The 22,426-nt window shown below is 42.5% G+C and overlaps 1 protein-coding gene across 3 annotated transcripts in view; it reads left to right on the top strand.

The window, feature by feature from the left end:
• TXNL4A (thioredoxin like 4A) overlaps window positions 1-7,733 on the top strand; it is a 75,806-nt gene extending 68,073 nt beyond the window's left edge. For all 3 annotated transcript variants that reach the window (XM_078687855.1, XM_078687856.1, XM_078687854.1), the window contains exon 4: window positions 7,176-7,733. In XM_078687855.1, coding sequence (XP_078543981.1) covers window positions 7,176-7,347 — 172 coding nt within the window. In that variant the 3' untranslated portion in view covers window positions 7,348-7,733. The remainder of the gene's footprint in view (window positions 1-7,175) is intronic.
• The last annotated feature ends 14,693 nt before the right edge of the window (window positions 7,734-22,426 follow it).

Here is a 22,426-nt window from a genome sequence, read left to right as displayed (position 1 = left end):
ATCACTACAGAGTATATCGAGTAGTATGATATCTGCCTTTTGCTAGAAACTTGGGCATTAGAGACGCCACATAGAGTAGGCTACAAGACTTTTCATGCTGAAACAATTCCATCTGTTAGAGGGAGACCATCATGGGGTCTAGTAATATGGATTGGAGTAACCCTTGCCATCGAAATATCGAAACTAAGTATAATATCTCATGATATAGTTGGCGTAAAAATCACAACTAAAGATGGAAGGATAATAATACACGTACTTAATATTTATAATAGACCTAGCCCAGCTTCTAAAGAGTCAGTGATAATTGAGCATATGGACTCCATTTTAAATTCAATAGGAGAAAAGACAAGTTTAATTATAGGTGGGGACCTAAATTGTAATTTCAAACCCGTGATAGGTCTCCACAATTTATTTGCAGAGGAGGATATTGCAAACAACACCCCTGGACTAGAAAGTCCTAGCATGGTACCATGCACGGTGGCAGCGACACAAATAATGAAATTAGTTGCTGGACACGGTTTAAAAGCGTGTAATGGACGCTTACCATCGGACAGGCCAAAGTCATATACGTATTGTAGGAGTAATTCTCGGAGTAAAATAGACTACATAATGGTATCACTAGAAATCTGGCCCTATGTAATAGATTTAGAAGTAGACCCGAGAAACAGAAAGTAATCACCGAGCCCTTCAATTAACATTATCTGATCAGTTATTTTCCCTACTCTATGCAACACCGAGGATCTTAATACCGCCTCCGACGATATTGTAGTAAGCAATAATCGCCGATCCCTGAAATGGGCTCTGGTCGTAGGAAATTGTGAGATATTGGTAAATATTTTCAACACTTTTGCAGATATCTTTGAACCGTATATAGATTCAACCATAGAAGAAGGTTTCCTGGAACTGCATAGAGACCTGGTGGTAGCATTGGCCCCAATAGTGACCAAAAGCTCAAGAAAAGCAGAAAGAGGAAGTAATAACTACCTCAATTAAATAAATCCTTAGTATGAAAAAGGTTGCCGTAATGCTAAGACTGAATTAATAATGGCAATAAAAAAAGGCAATGAAACTACAATAAGGGAGAATAGATGAAAGTACAAGACAACCCTTCAAAAAGCAAAAAAAGCATTGGACGATAATTGGTCCGAATTACTTAATGGAGCAGAAAGTAAGGACCATATAGGCTTTTGGAGACTAAAGGGAATAAAACAGGGGTGGAAACCAAAAATGTATACCTTGATGCTGCGACATGGGTTGACCATTTTACAACGTTGCATGCTGCGCCTGTAAGTAGGATATTTTTATCTGATGATGGTGTAGTACCAAGACAAAATGAAGCTAATCTAAGTTTTTAGTTTGGAGGAAACAACATTTGCAATCAGTGCAATTAAACCAGGAAAAACCCCTGGACCAGACAAAATTCCTGGTGACCTGTTCAAGCACGATATTAGTGTCTGGGCTCCGTACATTAACCAATTATACAATGCCATAGCATTAGGCGCTGCAATTCCGGGAACCTGGAAAGGGGCAGAAATTACCACAATTTTTCAAAAAGGTAACCGTTACGATCCAGTGAATTATCACTCAATCTGTTTAATAGATATTTTACAGCAGAAGGTTTTTTCAAGGCATGTTTTAAGTCAATTAAATATTTGGATAGAGGAAAATAATGTATTATCAAAATATCAGGCTGGTTTCAGACTAAAACTCAGTACAACGGACCAGGTCTTTAGGTTTACTTGTTTGTGTTGGAAATACGTCTGCTTAAGAAAGGGCCATCTTTACGTCGCCTTTATAGATTTAAAGGCGGCATTTGATCTTATCCATCGAGCATTGCTATGGGAATCATTGAGGCAACAAGGGGTGCCAGCCAACTTACTTGAGCTAATAGTAAGAGTATGTGAAAGTAAGATGGGGGTGAGGGGCGAACTAACTGAAGCAATCCCCATAAAAAGGGGGTTTCGCCAAGGATGTGTATTGGCACCCACATTATTCTCATTGTACGTAAATGATAGCCCAAACTTTTTAAACAGGTATGAGAATGATGCACCAAAATTGGGGGGAGAGAGGGTGCCTGCACTTTTATTTGCAGACAACACCATACCAATATCCCAAACCCCAATGGGGCTGCAATGCTTAGTTAATACTTTCCACACATACTGTAAAACCAAAGGCCTTGAAATTAATATTAGTAAAACAAAATACTTGGTCATAAACTCCCATAAACCGTTTTGGGAAAATGTTGCTCTGAATGGCCAAAAGTTGGAGTGTGTAAAGAGTTTTAGTTATTTGGGTATATCTTTAGATACGAAACTATCGTGGAAGACCCAAATAGAAAAAAGTAAGATAGCCCTGACTCAACACTCATTACCAATTATGAAAAGATATAGGAACAGCCTTTTAAAGGCTGTATCTCCTGCGTTGGAGGTATTCAAATACAAAGCCCAATCTGCTGCACTGTATGGGGCCTAAATATGGAGCCCATACTGTAAAAAGATTTTTGAGGTGGGGGAAAGCAAGTTTTATAGGATGCTTTTAAATCTTCCCGTACGAACACCATTAGTACCAATCTCTTTCGATTTGAATGTTAAACAAACAGACCACTTTGCGATCTTGAGACAACTTCCGTTCTGAGTAAGATTGTGGTCTACCCCGGAACTGTTGCACTATTAGGCTGGCCTAGAAGAAATCATGGAGTTGGATCATAATAATAGTATTTTATAGCTCCAGCATGTTTGTTCATGGCTGAGAAAGACTGGTCTTTCCCAGTTTTGGGATGATCCATCTTCACTAACTTCAGCCTCTAAGAAACTGTTAAAAACTACTTTCTTGGCATATATTAAAAGCAGCATATTGCACGGCACAGTGAGTGGGGTATTAATGACTAGGTTTCTTTCGTTTAAGGATACACCAAACTTTGAGCTATTTCTGGACGAGGTACATCCTCAATTGGCAAAAATGTTATACATGAAATTTAGATATGGGATATTGAACATTAATGCAGCTATATCAGGCTGGGTAACCAATCAGTCAGGAAATAAGGACAAAGATTTGTGTCCCTTAAGCTCAGACAAAACCAAAGAAAATGATTTGCATATTTTATTCTTTTGTTCCGCATACGCCAAGCCAAGGAAAAAATGGATCAAACCTATCTGCTTAAATTTAGGTATATGATCATGGAAAGAGGCGGAAGGAATATTAAGGTCTGACCCAGCGCAAGTAATTGTCTTTGGCGTCAGCAAATTTTTACTAGCTGTGAGTTTCATAAGGGCTGAAGTAGGATTGAAGCTTCAATGAATTGTTCATTTATCCCAGATACATTCAAAAGAAGGTGGCTACACAAGATGAATTAAGTAGGGAATTTTATTGTATAAATACTATCCTGTAAACATTGCTAACTGTTTAAAACGCAAGCAAATGGGTCATGAACTATGTTTCAAATACCTGAAAAACTATCTTTTTAATTTAGATGCCTTTTTTATCATATTTAAATTTGAATCTATGTTTTTAACAAAAGGGCAATATAAATTCATTAACTACCTATTATTATATTCCTCGTGTACACTGATATGTTAGACTTCATTGCACCACTTGTATTTGAATTTGGAAGTAATTGTTTTATGTATCTTTTATGGTTTATATAACCGAAATAAAGATTTTGAAATGAATGAAATAAATCTCACCCTGATAAGATGATGGTATCAGTGTGGACTCTACTTGAATGTGAAGGAGTTCTTGGTAAAAAGAATACTGGGTAGTGGCGGGATCAGGATTATTAAATTAAAGTACCTTGCGGCAAACTCAAAGGATATACTTTCATTAGTGGGTACCTAGGGTATGACTGTAATACTGATGAACATTGGGTGTGATGGTCTGTTATCCTCAGTGGTGCCAACATGTTTCAGCCCAGTCAAGTGCCAGTAATTGGTCAAGGGCGTTATCAGGGCAGGATGGATGCCTAGTACTACCTGGAACATTCACTTGTGGGAAAAGTAATTTTCATCCTCCGCAATGATTATTAATACACCTAAAAATATGATAACACAATAATAAATGTCAAGCTAGATGGTGTAATTAAGTATTAAAAACATGCATTCTGGACAATAATCTGCACAGCTTGTTGCAAATTGTTTGTAACACATTGAAACTGCTCTGCAAGAAACCAATGTACGTGTGCTCAGTGTGAGGAAGGTGAAAAAATTATTACAATTAATGTTGCATCCAGGAATGGGTATACCGGCCACCAATCCCTGCCTATGAAAACTGCATTTGCCCCTATCCTTGCCCATACTAGGAATAGGACTATCTAACATTGCAGCTCATCCTATCCTTATCTCTTACAGTAAAGGTGATATTTAACAGCGCCCGTCTCCCCTCTCTTCCCCCGACTATCTGCCACCTGTCCCTTCCCCTTCAAATAATGCCTGTGAAATATGTTCTCCCCTTATTCCCTGTAACTTGCCATTCACAAATGGAACTATCTGATGTGAAGTGAAATCTGCCCCATCCTCTCTTCCCTCAAAAGATGGGACTATCTACCACCTGCCAGTGCATGTGAAATTAATTAGTTCCCCTTGCCTCTATTTTGCTCCTTCTGGAATGGCAATAACTTCTAACCAAACCCTGCCTGTGAACATATGATCAGCCACCCATCCTTGTCTCTTAAAGGAATATTTGCTCAATTTCCTTATGCTTTTTAGGAATGGGAATCTGTTTCCCCCCCCCCTTGCTAGCGAAATAAATATTTGCTCCTTTTTGTCTCTAAAACCTGTATCTCCTCTGGCCATCCATTAATCGCCATATCTGCACCAGCCTGGTCCTGATAGATGAATCCTCTGCATTTACCGGTGAAAGACAATATGCCACAGTGACTTACCCGCAAAAAACGAAGCACTTGCTCCATCGTTTGGCAAATTGACCATTGTCACATGCTTGAAAGGGAAAATATGTTCTACCAGCTACCAGAGAATATCTGACCCCAATTGCCAAAGGTAATACCTAGTCATGCCTATTTAGGAAAATATCAGTTACCTTTCAACCCTACAAAAGGACAAATTAGGACTCCGGCTAACCTATTCTGCCCTCCCCCATTGGAGAACGAGTTATGTAGTGTTAATAGGTCCAGCACCTCACTCTTGAATATATTTGGCAACCTACTCCTTCCTTACAAATAGTATTTATATTGATAATAATGGTCCACTGACACGTGGTATACTCATTTGACTCAAAAGAACAAAATGGAGGAGTACTACCCGATGAGGGTAACTGAAGGCTTTTGTCTAAACTCAGGAAACATTGTTCCTTTGTTAGGAAACCCCTCACTCACCACCTAGTGGTGACTTGCTTCATCATCGGGGCCCACCCAAGTGGCCTAGCGTCACTTGGGTGTGCTGCAACACCTGCAATTGCAGTGGAGCTGGTAGTGAAATGTGGGGTGCAAACAAAAAGAGTGTAAGTGTTAAAATTGTCCTGGTATGCTTTTGTATAAAGTTTAATAGAAAAGTGACTGGCATAACGCCCTACTCCTGCTTGATGCAGCTCGACCTGAGCCCCAGCATTGTTTTTCAGCACCCTTAATTTTAGGTGTGCGTACCCAGAAGTCTACTTTTCTTCTGGTCGTCCAAGAATTTAGGGCTGGGTGTGTCTTTTAGGGGGCACATACCACCCACTTCCTTGTTTTGGTCCTGAGGAATACCGGGGATTTTCCCCTTATGGTAGAAACATGTCGACCAACACATAAAATAGAGATAAGTAGGTCGTAACTTCCCTACTATTATCTCACCTATACTTTTAATTTTGTCCAGTCACTTTTCTATTAAACTTTATACAAAAGCATACCAGGACAATTTTAACACTTACACTCTTTTTGTTTGCACCCCACATTTCACTACCAGCTCCACTGCAATTGCAGGTGTTGCAGCACACCCAAGTGACGCTAGGCCACTTGGGTGGGCCCCGATGATGAAGCAAGTCACCACTAGGTGGTAAGTGAGGGGTTTCCTAACAAAGGAACAATGTTTCCTGAGTTTAGACAAAAGCCTTCAGTTACCCTCATCGGGTAGTACTCCTCCATTTTGTTCTTTTGAACCTTGACCAGGGAATCAGGAGTATTCCCCGTCCGACGACTACGGACGCAACTCCTTACTCTCCTCTTTGTTTTCCAATACTCATTTGACTGACACGTTATTTAGTTTTTCAGAATTTCCTGAACCTTATCCTGGATTTCTACAGGAGCTGATTAGGCTTCCCACATCCATTGGTTGATTTAATTGCCTTTGTTGCTTCCTCGTCCATTGGTCTTGTCCTAACGTTCAGTGCTCATACAGGATACTAAAATACCATATTGACCACCTTGAAGCATTCTTGGCACCTTGTTAACTTTTTTCACAGTTTAGGCTTTCTGTTCATGGAAACCCACGTTTTAGCCAGGTGTTTCTGGGTGGATAAAATCCTTTATCAAGTATTATCTTCTAACCGCAAGAAAGCTCCTGGGACTCCCCAGAAACACTTGGAACAGACCAAAGTCTTGAACTCTGATATTCTGAATTCCATTCCTATGGCTGGTATTTGAAAGAATGTTATTGCAACATCTGCAGTAATATAGTGCTCACATTGATGACAGAGTTTGTGAGGCAGTCTGGCTGAAATGTCTTTAGATAGACACCTTTTTGTATGTCTCATCACCCGAATGGTCGGAATGCATTTTTGTGACTATTGGAAGGATCTCATTGTAGATCAGCTAATGCTACTACCATTGGAAGTACCATTGGCTTGGGTATCATGGCAACAATATACATGCTTATCCATCCTTTTTGGGGAAAGAATGCTGAGCTGCCCTTGAGGTATAGTGGCTATGCAATAGACCTCAGAGTGCGAGATTGTGGAAGGTGTCCAGGTCCGAAAACCAGTGCCAGATGTGTGGAATTGACGAATGACCAAGTTCATTATTGCTGTAGATATAGATATGACGGTAAACACTCTGTATTGCTAATCCCAGGTCAGCCATTGTAGGCCACTCTACCTGCAGTCACAACTGTGAGCTTTAGTAAGTCTGCTAGGATTTAAAGGCATTACTTGCAGGTTATGTAAATCTCTGCTTGAGAGATATTCACTCACTGAGCTAGAACAATATGAAGTAATCACGATTTTAACCTATGCTTGTTTTTTCCCCTCAGGAACAAACACATCATGATTGATTTAGGAACAGGTAACAATAACAAGATTAACTGGACAATGGAGGACAAGCAAGAGATGATTGACATTGTGGAAACCGTTTATAGAGGAGCCCGTAAAGGTCGCGGTCTGGTGGTATCTCCAAAAGACTACTCCACTAAATACAGATACTGACCTTCTTCGCTTGATTTGTTTTCTTTTTGTATTCCTGTATTTATGAAACTTGGAGCCATTTCTCAGAAGTGTGATGTTAAACCAGTGCCATCTGTCTTCGGAAGTTCTTAGATCAAGTTTATTGGCTTTACAAGCTTCATGATCTGTTAACCTTCGACGTTCAAGTTGCAGAGTATGTCCTACATACTGAAACTAGAAGACCTGTGTTTATTAGATAAATATGCAGTTGGCACAGATTTTTTTTTTTTAGTCTTTGGAGTCTTATTTAATATTAGGAATTCCTGTACAATCCCATACAGATTTTTTTATTGTTTTAAAGTGAGCATATTTTGCTTGATCAATAAAGTGGTGGTACAACAACTAGCAATAAAATGTTTTTAATGAAACGCTTGCTAATTATTACTATTAGAAACCGAGGAGATGTAAATATTTTTAAACCCACACAGAAGTAGCAAATATTTTCAACGTATCTTATAGCTCTGTATACGTTTACTATTCTCAAGGTCGGATACCCTGGGTCATTTGATGCAGCAGAGTACTCTCCAGAGTATTATGATCTACTGTTCAACACAACACAGTTGACTGACTGTGGGAAACAGCCTTTAGTTCAAAGTTTTTACTTCGTATTACATTTACTACACATTTTTGACTTTGAATAGATTATCACGCAAGACTTAATGCAATACTCTACCATCCAATTGATCATTAGGTTGCAGTGTTTCACTTTGTGTGGCAAGTTTTAGAGCGGGTGTGGGCCATGGTTCCTGTGTTTTAGGGCTCAGGGCATGTGGGTATTTCGTCCACGTAGGACTTTACTTTGTTTGGGTGTGTTTTGTTGCGTTTTAGATAAGTTTGGCTTGTAATATCCTACAATAGCTTAATATTTTAATATCCTTTTTTGTTTGCACCTGTAAACGTTTGTGAAATATGGTCTCATTTTAGAACTCACTAGTGTTATTGAGTAAATGGGTGAAAATTGACTACACTTTGGAAGTGTTGGAGGCTGGCACTACTTTACCCATCGACAACTTCATTTGATTGTGAGTCCATCTGAAATGTCCCTGAAAAACCCATTAACTGGCTGATCCCACCACCTCCCCAGCGCACACCATATTTAGAAAGATGTAATATACAGAAATGAAAAACAAAAAGAGTGCCTGCAGGGAAAGATTTAAGTACACCTTGCGGTTTAAATAAACTTCAGGTGCAGATATTTCTTGACTCTTGTTCTATGTCACTTCAGTAGTTCTGTTTTACTTTTATTAAATATTCCAGGACGTAGGGCCTTGAAGGTCTCTTTTTACAGAGAATAGAGCACTTTGAAGGAGGACGGACGATCCGAACTCTTCTCCATTATGGGATCTCCATTGATAATTATAAGCACTGATTAGTCCCACTCACATGCGGGGGTCTCAAAGCAGTTCTTTCAAAGTTGCTACTTCACCTCCGAAAAGGCCAAAAACATGTGACATTTTAATGCTTTGCATTTTTGCAGCCTTGAAAACAGTGTTGCCAATGTATATGGAATTACTTTGAAAGTTAGAAGGAAGAATGGGTCATACCTTTAAAAATCGCTTAAATTAAAATTGAAAGTGGTCTTCTAAAAACATCCTTCAAAAACACTTTTTAAAGTAAGCTAAGGAATAATGCATTGCAAGATATCTTGAATAGGCTGCAGCATTGAAACAGTGTAAACGGGACACTGCCCCTTTAGGATCTTCTAACTTCCAGTGTCTCATCATGCTTTGTAGGTGGTAAGTTACTCAGTTCTTTTTTCTGGTTCCTGCTGACAGGATCTTTTAGCAGAGCTCTGCCTTTTTTTAAGGTTTGAACCTTTTTTTCTATTACATTTAAGGGTGATTTCATAGACATTGGCAATGTAGCCTGTTTTTAAGGCTGCAAGAATTTAACATGTCAGAATGTCTGTCACATGTTTCCTGGCCATTCCAAAGTAAGGCAAAGTAGATGTGACTTTGAAGGAACTGCTCCGGGATCCCCGCACTGGGGTGTGACGATTCAGTGCTTATGATCTCAGTGGAGATTTCTCTGAGAAAGAACTAGGAATACAGGTAAGAAACCATTCCTTCTTGCTTTTTGGTAATAATCAGAGGTGATTTTTCATATATTTTCAGGGCGGGGTGCCAGACTATAATTTTTCTTTTCTTAAGGAACTATATTCTAGCCAGGAAACCAGACTCCCTACCACCTCAAATATTTAAAATGTTATGTTACAATCGAATACTGAGAACCATTTTGAGAAATACAAGGAAAGTGATCGGTCTAAAGTCCTCCGCGTTGCCTATGATTCTCCACCTCCAAACTAATGTACATTGCTGCATTTTGTCCCTCGAGTATGACAGACATTCACACGAGCTCAAGAAAAGCTTTTCTTTTTAAATTGACCTTGAAACATCATAGTTAATGCGTTGGTGGAGGTGCCCAAAATGCAGCCACCTTTTGTCAGAGTTTTTTTTGTATGCTGTACCCAGACTACTTTGGACACATAGTCTTGCATGGCCTGGGAATAGGCTAGCGGAATATGTCGAGGCCATAGCCCTTTTAACCATTTAACTGCTCATTGTTTCCAAAATCTAACATTCATGTCTGGATTTTCTATGAATGATGCCTGTGGTGAATCTGGTTTATTTGCATGGACATGTGAGTGCTACAATCTGTGTATACCTTTTAGAAGACAAAAAGTCATTTGTTGTACATTTGTGTGAAACTAACTGTTAAACCTGACATGCTTTTGATAGTGTTTCGCTAAACCTTTTGCTTCTTTCCTCAGGGGTTTTTGCGTAATCTCTTTTAGTGGCCTTAGGGCTCTTGGCACCTTCCCACTGTGAATGCAGTGTGAAAATGCCCGCACCCTTCCTCCACATGTTAGGAAGTAGTGCTTACCTGATGTTTTTTTTAAACATGCCTCAAGCCAACCATTGCAGGCCTGTGGGTGCGCACTTGCAACTGTGATGATGTTAAACATGTCAAGCCAGGCCTATGTGTGCGCAATTGCACTTATGCTTAGCTTGGCCTTTGTAAACGACTGACCAACCCTGAGGGGACCTTTCACTATCACTAGGGCTCCCTTGGGTAAGTCTTAAGTGGTAAAGCAAGTGGTGGTGAAAGGCAGGGCAGGTACACCCGTATGTTCCCTGCCCAGGTAGTGAAGAACACCCATTTGTGTTTTCACTGCCTATGAGGTGTGCTCCTCCTATAGGTTAACATGGTGAATGGAGGAGATTACTCCAATCTGTAATAGTGACTTGCAGTAGAGCAGCCTCATAATGTTTCCTATCATTGGATTCACCATGACAAACCCTCTTCTGTGATAAAGAGGGATTTGTCATTAATAGCTTAGAAATGCTACTTCTAGGAAGTGGTACAAAAGGGGGGGTGATGGACGAAGAATCCGAACCAATCAAACACTCACACCCACTCAACACACTCTGCCACCCCAGTTCAGACATGGCCATATGCAAATCAGTCTGACCCTGTGCCTCATGGGAACAGTCCAGCCCGAACTGCCAAGCCATGCCTTCCCTGGACCGGAAAGAAGCTTCCGAGGACCGGTTTCTGGCATTTCAGCCGTCTTCAGCCTGGCTTGCTTGAATCTAGTGGCAAAGTGAGCAAGGGACTCACGTCTGAGTATACCATGCCAACTTATGGCGAACAAAGTGGTACAAAAGGGGGGGGTGATGGACTGAGAATCCGAACCAATCAAACACTCACACCCAGTCAACAGATCTGGGTTTAATCCATCACCGTTCTTTAGCCCACTCTGCCACCCCAGTTCTCTGTACTGGGGTGAATGTATGACATTGTTCTGCATTCTGTCCATCACCTGTTTTTGCATTTGTCACCCCGAGTGGGACGGGTATGCTCAGACGTGAGTCCCGTGCTCTCCATGCCACTGGAATCAAGCTATCCAGGCTGATGAGGGCTGAAAGCCCGAAACCGGTCCTTGGATGCTTGTTTCCAGTCCAGGGAGGACCTGGCTTGGCAGTTCGGGCTGAACTGTTCCCATGGGGCACAGGGTCAAGACTGATTTGCATATGGCTGCGTTCAAACTGGAATGGCATGGTGAGCAAAAAAACGACGGATTTAGGCCCAGATCTCTGTACTGGGGTGAATGTATGACATTGTTCTGCATTCTGTCCATCACCTGTTGTTTTTGCACTTCTAGGAAGTGGGCATTGATCTGCTCTAAAACTCTTTGTGCGCCTTTTAGTTTGACTCCGGTCAACACTGGAGGAGCACATCTGTGCATTCTCCAGAGGCCGCTATAAACATTGGGCATGCAACTGGAACAACAGCCCTCAGCCATTTGCGGGTCTGGCTGGCTAGATTAGAGGAAGAGGTTTTGACACTTGGCATCTGGGAGCCAGATCATGGCCCCACTAAAGATTAAGCTCCACATTCCACTGCCCCGTAGCAGACAGGACTGAAATTTAGGGCAGACACCTGTGGTTCAAAGGGAAACAGTCGGAATCACCCCGAACTTCAAAGGCACACTACAGTATAAATACTGGCGCCCTACTTCAGCAGGCTAGAAATACACTTATGGGGATGTGGAACAGGTGATCCTGGAACTCTGTGGTGCACACAGCCAGAGGAATCTCTTGTGCACAAGGAGGATTACTGCCATTGGAAGGGACCGTGCACCCTTCCTTAGTGGTGAGTGGATTCACCAGTTGCCTCATTTCCAGGGAAGTGCAGAGGAGCGGATCCGTGTTCCGTTGTGCATCGGGTTGCCTGGGTGCTACTTTGATCGACATGTGTCTGATCGGGTGCCTCCTTCCTCCAAGAGGCTCCCCTGCTTCATCCCCCATTCCTTGATTGTTCCTTTTGTGCCCTCAGTGCAGTGGACCAACTGCCCTCTCCTCACTCGGCCTCAGTGACTTTGTGTTGCCACTTTGTTTTACCCAGATTGGGCTTCATTACCCCTCATAATCAACTCAGCAAAATCTTTGGAAGTCACTCTTGATAAAAATCGAAACATTCAGAAACACATCAGCACCGCAACAAAAGGAGCAAACTTTCAGATGAACACCTTGAGAAGACGCAAACCCTTCCTTCCCGCAAACGACTTAAAACTGGCAGTGCAAGCACTAGAATTCCCAAGACTGGAATATGGGAGTGCTTCTCTCTGCGGTCCCCACAGATCAACGGCTGCCCCCCATAGAGCCTCAATCAGCACAGCAGCGAGACTCATCACATGCTCAAAAAGAAACTGTCACATCTTTCCTGACCCTAGAGCCCTCAACTGGCTACCTTTCAAAGCCAGAATCCACCTAAAAATCGCATGTTTGACTTACAAGGCCATACATCACAACACTCCAAGCTACCTGGCACAGAATCTAGTGCTCTACTGTGGCAGTAGATTCTCCAGGAGCTCAAATAACCTTCGACTGAAACCTCAACTTTTTGCCAAGAAGAAAACTTATAACCGTGCCTTCTCGGGTATGGCGCCCAGAATTTGGAATACACTGCCCACAGAAACCAGACTTAATCCGTCCTTCGTCTCGTTCCAAAAAATTCACTTGAACCCTGTATTTAACTTGTATTTCTATTGTGTGCTCTCATTGAACTGTTTGTTTCCTATATATACACCTGTAAAGCGCTCTGATACCTGCAAGGGTCTTGTTCGCGCTATATAAAACCTTCAAAATGAAAATGAACAGAGAATGCTGCATACAGGTATGTAAATCTACTTTACATTCTATGATAAAATCAGTACATTTACAGCACAAAAAGAGAAATGGAATGTGTGGTGAAAGTGTGCGTGCTTGTCATTTGCGTGGTAAGTGTACTTTTAGTGTTCATGGATGTACAAGCGTGGTAATGGTATGTGTGGATAAATATGCGATGTAAAGATGTGCGTGGTAAAACCATGTGTGGTAATGTCATACAACCGTTGACTAAAGATACTCTCACGGCAGACCCCTGTGATAGATGGGCTTTGCACATGCGCAAATTACATGATGATGTGTTCACTAATGCCGATGAATCCAAAGAAGTGATGTAGACCATGCTGAACTGATTGGCCCCTATTTGGTAGGAGATTACTAGGTGGTAACTTGAAGAGCCGCAGATCTCCAAATCCTTGTAACAACCCAACACCCAAATTGCTTGAAGTTGTAATGACCTTAGTACATTGTATCCTAGCAAATTATGTTTGACTGAAGTTAAAGCCCTGTGGATAGGCTTTATTTTCACATAGATCTAAATCCAACTCCAGGACATGCTAGTTTATCATCTGATGTACTTAAATATATTGGATCATTCATTGATTTGTCTGTTATTCCCTGAGGATGGACGCAATGGCGGTTAGATGAAGGACAGTGAGCTGTTACAGGTTTTGTGTAAAGGATACATTTCTGGAATTACTTCAAATATATGATGGCACTGTTTCAACTTTGAAACGTGAGGCACAGAATATTTCAGCAGAAATAACTTGTCACAAATCCAAGCTTTAGAATGCAGGCAGACCATTTAACTGAAGCAGACAAAGCGAACTGACAAATAATTAGTTCAGATGCAAAAGATATGGACCATGTGGATGTTGGAACAGGAGTATTGCTAATCGCACATGAGAAAGAAGTGTAAGAAATGGGAGAAGTGGTAAAATACTTGCATGGCAGGAAAAATGTAAAATTAGTTGCTACCCTTTACATATGGTTGTTGCCTTTATGATTTATATTGATCAGCAAGGATTTCTAGGAGGTGAGCTGTTGAGCAAAATCCTCACTTAATTTGTGAATTGTGTTAATATGGCATCCGTCCTTTAACAGTGTTTTATACCATTAAACTCATTGGAAGGCCCTGATTATTTGCATTGGAATTTTGGTTTAATGGCCTAGTCGTCGTTTTTAATTTCCTCAGTTGTTGTTCCAGTAATTTGAACATTAGATCCATAACTCTTTTCAGCTATGTAAATGTGCGTTGGAAGGGAATCCAGCCAGGCATGCCTACTTTCGCCGTTATTTGCATTATACATTGAACCTCTTGTGGTCTCACTCGGTTAACACCAAAATACCAGGTTTTGTTAGCTTGTCACCAACAGTTAGATTATCTGCTAATGACAATTAGTCTTAATCAATGTCGCACCAACATATCTGCCTGTGGTGACCACAATAGCCACTTTTAGTTCATTCTCTGCACACAGTTATTGCTTTCAAAATGGGTCATCATGACATGGCACATAAACCGTGAACCTGCATGTATTAAAATTGACAAATTCTGAACATTAGCCTCTGATGACCATGAGAAGATATAGTTGCATTGCAAGTTGACAACTTTGCTGTGTTAAGAAACTTCCCGAGGGAGGTATACTAGTAAGCTTATAAGAGTTTTTAACTGATGATTTTATTTAATGATTAATGTGTACCCATTATTTCACGTTTTTGTTTGGTATTGCATGAAAAACGTGCAAAGGAACATGGATCTTAAACTATGGGAATGTGCTGCAACACTATAGATGGTGAGAAGTTGTGCATATCTTCACAGGATCAGTAATAGATTTTCTGTTTTTAGGGCGAGATGTGTTTATCCAAGATAAGAAAACCACATATCATCACCTGCAACCTGCAGGCCAGGAAGGACAAATGTACATTAAGACAGTTAAGATCCAATTCTTCCACACTTACTGCCATGGCTTGCCCACATTTTCCCTATTCCCTATTCCCATCCCAAAAGTTGGTGAGATGTCTAAGCTATAGATAGATACCTCAATGCATGCTATTGTTCTTACTGCCTCAGTTGTGAAGAAGTGTTAACATCTTCAATGGAAAAACTTTTTTATTTAAATGAGGGCAAGTTAATTCTCTATATTCAGTTGATAAATGCTTCAGGAGGGGAGACCAGTCAGTCACAAAGTATCTGGCTTTTTGTTTGAGGGCACAGAAGAGCCCCCATGCTCCTCCCCAACCACCCTCTATGCATTGTCAGTATGTCCCAAACCAAAGGAAGCCACTTATCTTGGATTGGAGCCATAATTTCCCCACAGAGGAGTATGGGCTAAGGTTACCAATGCCATAAATGTTTACCTTTTAGATCTTTTAGGCTTTAGCTCAGTGTAAGAGAGTCCCAAATGTACCACCCCAGGTGTCTCTGTATGTGGGATTCAACCATTACCTCGGTTTCATAGAGTATCATTTCCCAATATTTGCCCATTTTTTTACGTTTCCAATGGCAGCTTCTCCAGCAAAGAAATCACTCCGCACATCCACATCTGCTGTATATTCATCATCATCCAATCACCTATTTCTATGTATTGAGTATGCTGTGTAGAGTGTGGTATATGCTGAACAGTTAGTCTATAATAATACTTCATTTGGTGTAGAAATACATTTGACTCATAAGGGCATATTAACAAAGAAATGGTGGGGCGCTGCAAACAATTTAGCAGCACCGTACTTCATCATTTAAAAAAATGCAGGGATGCGCTGTATTCACAAGAATACGGTGCATCCCTGTGTTTCTGTTGCACAGAAAAAAGCTGCCTAGCGCCAATACAGACACTCTTGTGCCATGGTGCAAGGGTGTCTGTGTTGCAGGGATGATTGTTTGTATTCTGGAACGGACACCTTCTTGCACATAAACAATAATTAAAGGCGATTTGCTCCTACTATGTGTTCTGCATTATGCAGCACACACAGAGCAAAAACAAGGCAAAATAAAAGAATTTCTCCTTGCTCCAATCTAACGCCTGCTTTTCAGTGACATTAGTTTTTAGCGCTGCCTCAGATTTACAGATCCCTGTAAATCTGGGGCAGCGTCAGTAAGCAATGTGTGTTGCAGTGGAACACCCACAGCAACACCCAGTGCAATCCGCTTTCACGCAGATACCTTTGTGAAAGGGTACATTATTTACCAAGCGGCGTTATGACACGCCAAGTGACTTAATGCCGCTTTGTAAATATGAAGCAGGGCACTGCGCCACTAGAGCATCCTAATAAATGACTGCGGTGGCACAATGCCCTTGTAAAGATGCCCTATAGTTCCTTCAATTTCATCAGTACATCCAATTTCAAAGAATTCAAAGCCTTCAGGGCATTGGCCTGCCTTGGGCAGCCAGTTAATTTATATTCTGTTGAAAATCGAGGTCAGTGCTTTTCTCCGAAGGAAAGATATCTAGCAAAAACAACTGAGGAACATTGAATCCAGTTTTCACCTAGTTGATCTTCACTGGATGCATCAGCCTGCTTCTTTACGTTTGTCACTGGTCCTCTAGGTCAAATAAGGGATTTCCCTTTGGGTGAAAATCAAATCAAACCCAACACTCTATTCACAACTTCATGCCAACCATTCATTCACTAAGACCAATATCACCAATATAGTCCTATGAAGCTGTAGAGGTGGTATACAAATGAAATAATTTTATTCTAATGCATAAGATTTCTTTTAGAACCAGTCGATATTGTATTGTTTTTGTAAACTTGTGATTAGATCTTTGTCCGATGCAGCAAATGTTTCTGTATTTTAAAGCAATGTACAAGTTCATTTTGACAAATTGAGATCAGTAATTAATTGTTTTTCTGATATGAAATTTTGAATAGGAGTGTATATGATTAGAATTATAAGACATTGTTCACGTTTCATTTTGCAGATATGTATTACAGATATCTATTACAATATCGACTGGTTTTAAAAGAAATCCGATGCATTAGAATACAAATATTTACTTTGTATACCACCTGTATAGCTTCATAGTACTATCTTGGTCTTAGTGAATGTATGGTTGGAATGTTTGTGGTCAGTGAAGTTGCGAATTGAGTGTCGGGTTTGATTTGCACCCAAAGGGAAATCTACTATTTAACTAATTGCTGCTCTGGTGCCCTGCCCCTTTGGGGTGAGCCCCCCCTCTTACTCTTTTAATTGGTTCTCTTGGAACAGTCCTTAGTAAATATAACGTATTACACAAAAACTGAGGACATCCACTTCCACACTACAATAGCAAACCTCGAGACTAGCTGTGCATCTATTAATCCCAAGAATGTATGGGCCTCAAAAGGCTTAACCTCATTTGGGTAAAAAAAATACATTTATCTGTTAGTCTACAATGATTGTATGGTGCTTCTGCTGAACTGCTCCCTACCTTTATGTTCACCACCATCAATGTTTGCTAGTTCCAAGTCATTTCTGACTCCAAGCTGTCAATCCAACCACAGGTCGTTGTCTGCCAAAATGTCATATGTTCTATTTCCTGTGCCAGTTTGAAAGGAGTATGGATTCACACTAATGGGGGATATCTACCGCCTTCATGTGTCTTCAGGGAAGTGGGTGGGTGTTAATTTTGAACTTAATAGGAATTTACAAATTGCAGTTTTGCTTCCTTGTAGGAGTGGACCTCCTTATTTTTTGGCACCCACCTCTATATTGGCACATGTTAGCAGTCTACTTACCTTGTGGGACTTACCCCATTGCTAGTGTCGGTCCTAATGTCATATGAAGAGTTTACGAAGGGCTCGCAAAATTCACATAGGTAACATGGAGAAGACACTCTGTGATTTTATTGAATTCTAAAAACGAGTGCGTATCAAGGTAAATGGCAAGTGGCAGGATAACCTAGTTGCCATATCTAAAATCACATCACTGATGAGTTGGTCCTGCCAAATATGATTTCCTTCATGGGATTGATTTTGTTTCTTCTATTTTATGGTATTTTCTCCTAATCTGAATTAAATTACATCCAAATCGGGGGGGGGGGGGGGGGTGTAAATGTCTCATTTGAAGCTCAGCGGAAGTGTTGAACTGCAGTTTCCTAACCCACCTTTTCCCATGAGATATACTTTACATCCTAATTAACAGCAATTACGTAGTTGCAGATAAATCGTATTAATTGTATCTGAAAGAGACACATTAGTGATGGATTCCTTACCTTAGAATTACCCCCAGGCATCAGACTAGATCCGGAAAGTTTTCGGCAGCAGTACCCCTGCACCTCGGAAAGTGGCATTGTGCAGCTCTGCGTCCGTCGAGGCATCGTGATCACCGGGATGACGTCGCGGCAGCTACTTGGAGGCCTGCTTCGCCCGCTGACATCCAATCTTTCTTTTTCCTCTCCAGCAAGTGCAGATCCAGAGAGAGAGGTACCCCCAGTCCATTTTTGACTGAGTTTTTTGGGACTTTTGTCTCTCTTTTTCTGAGTCTTTGACTTCTGGTGTATAAGGAAGCCCGGTTTCAAGTCTTGCGAGGTTTGTCCCCGCATGATGTCAGTGACGGACCCGCACCGGGAGTGTCTCTACTGCCTGGGTCGTGACCACGACCCCATGTTGTGCCCCGACTGCCGGGCCATAGCTCCGGAAACTTTGCGGGAGCGGTCCCGAAAGTTGCTTGAGGCCCAGGAGTCGGCTCCGCGCCATTCAAGGTCCTGGTCCCGTGGGAGGTCGAGGGACCGGTCGCGGAGCCGCCACCATCGTTCGACAAAGTCTTCGCACTCGGGTCAGGTAAGGGGATGCAAAAGAAGTCGAAAAAGCAACGCCGCTCTTCGCCTTCCCCTAGCCTGTCATGCAACATGGCTCAGGGTGTGGGTGGTGCCTCCCCCGGTGTTCCGGCGGTGCCTACACAGTTGCTGTCGGCCTACCCGCGCTTCTTCGGTCTGTCAGTGACTCCGGCCCAGCTGCAGGAGTTTCTGTAAGCCAGCACCTGCCTCTTTGGCCCGTCGAGCCCCGCGGATCCAGCTGGGGGTCCTTGCCCTTCTTCGTCGGCGGCTACGACACCGACGTCAACAGCTCCGGCCTCTGCGCGACCCAATGGATCCATGTATGGATCCCAGCCGATGTCGGTTGCCCTTGTACGACCTCCACTGACATCGACGTCTACGGTACCAACACCGGTGTCTGCCGGCTCCCCGGCCGATGTCGTCCTCGGCTTCCACCCCGACGTGGAGACGGTTCCGGACTGGTGTCGATTGACACCGATTCTGACGCCAATTGGGAATTTTTATTCCTATCTCCATCCTCCTCCATCTTTCCCACCTGCCCAGCATGTTATGGAGGATGGGTAGTACTGGGAGGGGTCTGAAGACACTCTCGCAGCCCAATGCCAGTTACACCCGGACTGGGCAGAGGATTTGGGAGATGCCGGTGATCTGGATTTCTCACCAGAACCTGGCGCACTGTCTCCTTCTACCGTGGCTACGGAGGAGGGTGGTACTTATTCAGTGGTGTTGCTTAGGACAGCAGAGGATCTCCACCTTGAGCTCCCTACTGTGGCCGTTAGGACTAACCTCCTGACAGAAGTGATGCGGCCGGCGGCTTCCTCTGCCGAGCTGCGCTGCCCTTTAATGATGCACTTTCAGACGTCCTTTTGGGCACCTGGTCCAGGCCCAACACAGGGGCTCCTGTGGATAGGAACGTGGCCCGACACCATCGCCCGGCCCGAGCGACCCCATTTTCCTCTCCCAGCACCCTACCCCTGAGAGCTTGGTTGTCCAAGCCTCTGCGTCCCCAAGCGCATTCCCTTCCGCTCCTCCGGACAGGGAATCCAAGAAACTGGAGCAGTTTAGGAAGATTATTTTCTCTTCCGCCAGTTCAGGGCTGCGGTCAGTGAACCCTGCATGCCTCTTGGGTCGTTATTACCACTCTGTGTGGGATACGGTGGCGCAGGTGCTGCCTCAGTGTCCGGAGGAGGCCTGGACGTTGCTCTCCCAAGCTATTGCTGAGGGGGAGAGATGCAACCAAGTTCACGTTTCGTTGTGGCCTTGACACCGCCAACACGCTGGGTAGAGCTATTTCCATGACAGTGGCGCTACGCTGTCACGCCTGGCTAAGAATCACTGGTTTTTCAGGGGATGTCCTGAACACTCTGATGGACATGCCTTTTGATGACACTCCTTTTTGGCGACAAGGCGGATAGTGCATTGGAGAGCTTTAAGGACTCGCAGGCTACGGCCAAGTCCTTGGACCATTCGGCCACGCGCACTCCTTCGGCGTCTGCTTTGCGCTCCTTTTGTGCCCAAGGAAGGGGCGCCCAAACACATTTGTTTCAAAGCCACAGGCTTGAGCAGCAACAGTCTCAGCCCAGGCGTGGACATGGGACCCGCCGAGGTGGGTCATGGGGCCAGCGGGTGGGTCAGTCTACCACCTCCACTGCCTCCAAACCTTCCTAGTCCGCTGTTTCAGGTCCACCACACACCACTGGGCGGCAGGATTTTCCATCACCTCCCCCACTGGTGCACCATCACTACGGACAGGTGGATTTTACAGATTGTCCGAAGGGGCTACTCCCTCCCCTAATCGAGACCACCCCTCCAGCCATGCCACCTCAGTACCACCGCATGTCGGGGGATCACTTGGCACTTCTCCAGCAGGAAGTTGCGGCCCTCTTGGCCAAGGGTGCCATTGAGCCCATTCCAACGCCAGAAGTAGGTTGTGATCGTTACTCCCACAGGGATGTGGAATTTCTATAGCCCGACATCCAGGACATGTTGTTTGGGGTCAAGGGCAACAAGTTTCTATGTTTATTTTGTCCTTGGGACAGGTAGGCCAACCCCCTGCAGCACAAACCCTTTGGCTGCCAGTTTGCAGTACCACATTATGGATCAGGGAAGGAGACTATCTGCAGTTAAGGTAATATTTTTGCCCATATGTTACTGCTGTTCAAACTTGTATTTATCATCATAATAACTTTATTTCGACTTTTCAAGTCATAAAAGTACAGAGGTTAAAATATACGATTTACATTACATCACTATATTAATTTACAGTTGTAACTTTACAAGTTAAGTTAAAGTGCAAAAAGTACCCATGGTTTTCAGAAAGCTTAAGCAGAGTAATTTTTAGATCTGTTGTTTAAAAAAATAAATTAGTATAAAAACATTAAGAAAATTCTTACACGTAATGTTAAGAATATAAAAAACACTCCAGGAACAGTAGTAAGTAAAAAGAATCATGATGTTAAACATCGATTTCTAAAAGACGCCCTCGTTTAATCCATATTGCCTGAAGGAACTTGTATTTATGGTTCATTAATTGAAAGCCTTTATTATTAGGGTGAGCGCTCTAATTAAATGTTGTAAGCGCCGACAACACTGCTGACATCGGTGCCAGAACAAAAATGTTTGCACACGTTTTCAAAGTTTAGCAAAATGGAGCTATGTATAATGCTCCCGGAATGCCTTCTGATTTGATGCAAATATTTGCAAAAGCCTGAAATCTAGATTGATGATTCTTTGCTTTCACAAAATAAAATGTTCATAAAAAACATGAAAGCAGGAAGAAAAACATTTAGCTAAACTACTGTAAAGTTTCAGGTACCCTTTCTTTGCATCATCATTTAGTAACGTATGTTGATGGATGCTAGTGTTTCCCAAAAATATTTATAACGGAAAATCTGTGTAACCAGTTTCAATAGGATTATGGAAAACAAAAACAAACGAGCATTGGCAAAGCCAGTGGGTCTGAAATTAGTGGTCAGCTTTTTAGTTATGTCTATGTGTGAGTTGTTGTGCATGGTTTTTGTAAAACCTTATTGGGGTGCGAGCTGCTAGGCCCTCACCATTATAACAAACATTGGCAAAAGCTAAAATTGTTTTTTGGTCTCAAAATGCACACACTGCCACAGTAGTTACTGGCAATGAACAAAAATACTTTGCGTGCCGATATTCTCCTTGTGAAAGAACAGAATGCTGTCAACTCACAGTGAAGCCAGCCGAAACAGAACTATAAGAAACACAAAAGGTCACGGTCAACGCCAGACCATATTAGGGGCCCAATTATTAAATAGTCTGAAAAGTGTACCCAAGTACTCCTAGAAAATATTTGTGAACTGCATTTTTCTATGGGCAAATGTGCATGTGTAGATTTGCTCATGCGAAAATCTGAGTGTTTGCAAGTTCACTTTCACTCCAACCACTTTTTTCCGAACCCTGGAAGAAGGTTTATGTCTACCTGTCATGTGTCGCAAGTCCGAGGGAACAATCAGCCCGAACCCAGCGCTCCGCGCATATCGGGGAATCTAGGAACTACATTTCCCAACTGGCAATGGGGCAGTGACGTGATGGACGTACGGAGCGTACGCATCACGTAATCAAAAGGAGCCCGGCAGCCTCGGCGTTGCCGATAATTCTTGTACCTGC

The sequence above is a fragment of the Lissotriton helveticus genome, chromosome 4_1 (genome assembly GCF_964261635.1).
Source record: "Lissotriton helveticus chromosome 4_1, aLisHel1.1, whole genome shotgun sequence".
NCBI lineage: Eukaryota > Metazoa > Chordata > Amphibia > Caudata > Salamandridae > Lissotriton > Lissotriton helveticus.
Note: the sequence above shows the minus strand (reverse complement) of the source record. Positions and strands in the feature narration are given on the sequence as shown.